Source organism: Arachis ipaensis, chromosome B07 (assembly GCF_000816755.2).
Source record: "Arachis ipaensis cultivar K30076 chromosome B07, Araip1.1, whole genome shotgun sequence".
Taxonomy (NCBI): Eukaryota; Viridiplantae; Streptophyta; class Magnoliopsida; order Fabales; family Fabaceae; genus Arachis; species Arachis ipaensis.
Window position 1 is genome coordinate 37,078,472 of NC_029791.2, and position 1,765 is coordinate 37,080,236.

At 33.8% G+C, this 1,765-nt stretch overlaps 1 protein-coding gene across 1 annotated transcript in view; it reads left to right on the forward strand.

Moving 5' to 3' along the window:
* LOC107609706 (protein ECERIFERUM 2) overlaps positions 829-1,765 on the forward strand; it is a 6,927-nt gene continuing 5,990 nt past the window's right edge. Inside the window, exon 1 of the mRNA XM_021107643.1 lies at positions 829-1,445. Coding sequence (XP_020963302.1) covers positions 999-1,445 — 447 coding nt within the window. The 5' untranslated portion in view covers positions 829-998. The remainder of the gene's footprint in view (positions 1,446-1,765) is intronic.

A 1,765-nucleotide genomic window follows, 5' to 3' on the forward strand; every position in this document is an offset into this window, starting at 1 on the left:
GCGTCGGAGTGTCTTTGCAGGTGGCACCCCCCTCTCCATGAAGAACACGGGATATCGGGACCTCGTACCCATCGACCGGCAGTCCACGACCTGACGAGCCCCTACCATCATTCCGGATCGCAATCTGAACCGTTCAGTAACCGACCCACCGAACATTATTCAATAATAATTTTTGTGTCATTTACAACTAAATTAAATGATGTATTAGAATTAAAAATTGATTTCATGAACACATGAATTACCGATTTATAAATTTTGTTCGAATAGAGCATAAGTGAAAAAAATCTACAAAAGAAATAATAAAATCAAGTAACACAAGTGCAAAAATTCAAAGACAAATAAAACAGTGGGGTCGACGTATAAAATGAAAAAGATAATGACGATAATAATGATAACACGATAATAATATGATGATGATAATGATAATGGAAAAAGAGAAAGAAGAAGAGGAAGAAGAGGAAAAAGAGAAAAAATAATGAAAAAAAAACGTATACATATTATGACTTGATTGAAATTGATTAGGTGAAACATTTGGTGTTTTAGAATTTTTGTTGTACGAAAATAAAAAATAGAAAAACATAAGTAATTAACAATATTTTTGAATAATGTAAATTAATAGGGTTAAAAAAATAAATTTATCTTAAATTTAATTAGTATCATTAAATTAAGATGTAATATATTTTTATTTGATTGGTAGTTGTTCGTGTTGTTTAAGATGGTCCGTTGTTTACCTAACACTCTCTGTAAAAAAAATTATTTAAAAAATAGATGAGGAATGTTAATATACACCTATAATACGTCTATATCTTCACACTTACCCATTAAATTTCTCCAATCCTAACCGAACACGTCTCTAACTTACCCCTTTCTCTTCCCCGTCATAAACTCATAATGCTGCCTCATAAGTTGAAGTATAACAGATCCTCCCAAACCAACATTATAAATGTAGACGAGTAATCCAGACACACAAAATCTAACCCCTTCTATCTCTCTCGGTTATGGGTTCTTTAACTACCAACATGGGAGAAGAAAGCCAACCATCTCTAACCTCCAAGATCTCAACGGTGGTGCCAGCCACGCCACGTGGCAACGAGCGCGGCACGTACAACCTTGGCTACATGGACCTCCTCATGAAGCTTCACTACGTAAGAACCGTTCATTTCTTTAGCCCTCAAGCAGCACAAGGGCTCTCAATCTTTGACTTGAAGAAACCTATGTTTCCCCTGTTGGATCCGTATTCACACATCTCGGGCCGGATCCGGAGGTCCGAATCGTCCGGGCGACCGTTCATCAAGTGCAACGATGCTGGTGTCCGCATAGTTGAGTCTCATTGTGATAAGACACTTGAGGAATGGTTCAACCAAAAAGGGTACTCCATTCATGAACTTGTCCATGATCACGTGCTTGGTCCTCACCTTGCTTTCTCACCCTTGCTCTTCCTCAAGGTATGTGTAAATTCTTTCTACTTTTAATCTCCTAACTACCTAGGTATCTTATTATATCAAATCTTTTTATTTATAAAAACTTATATTAGATATATAGTTTTAATGCACTATAAATATAAAATAATTTTATACATACATATATCTAATTATATAATATTACGTAAATAAAAATAATTATTTAAAAGAATAAATATAATTTAATTATTGTGTAAATTTTTTTATTATACTCTCAATACATTGTAATTATATATAATTGATCATGGAATTTAGTGGTTAGACTACTCTTATGTCGTAGTTATGTTATGGCTTTTTTTTTCTTT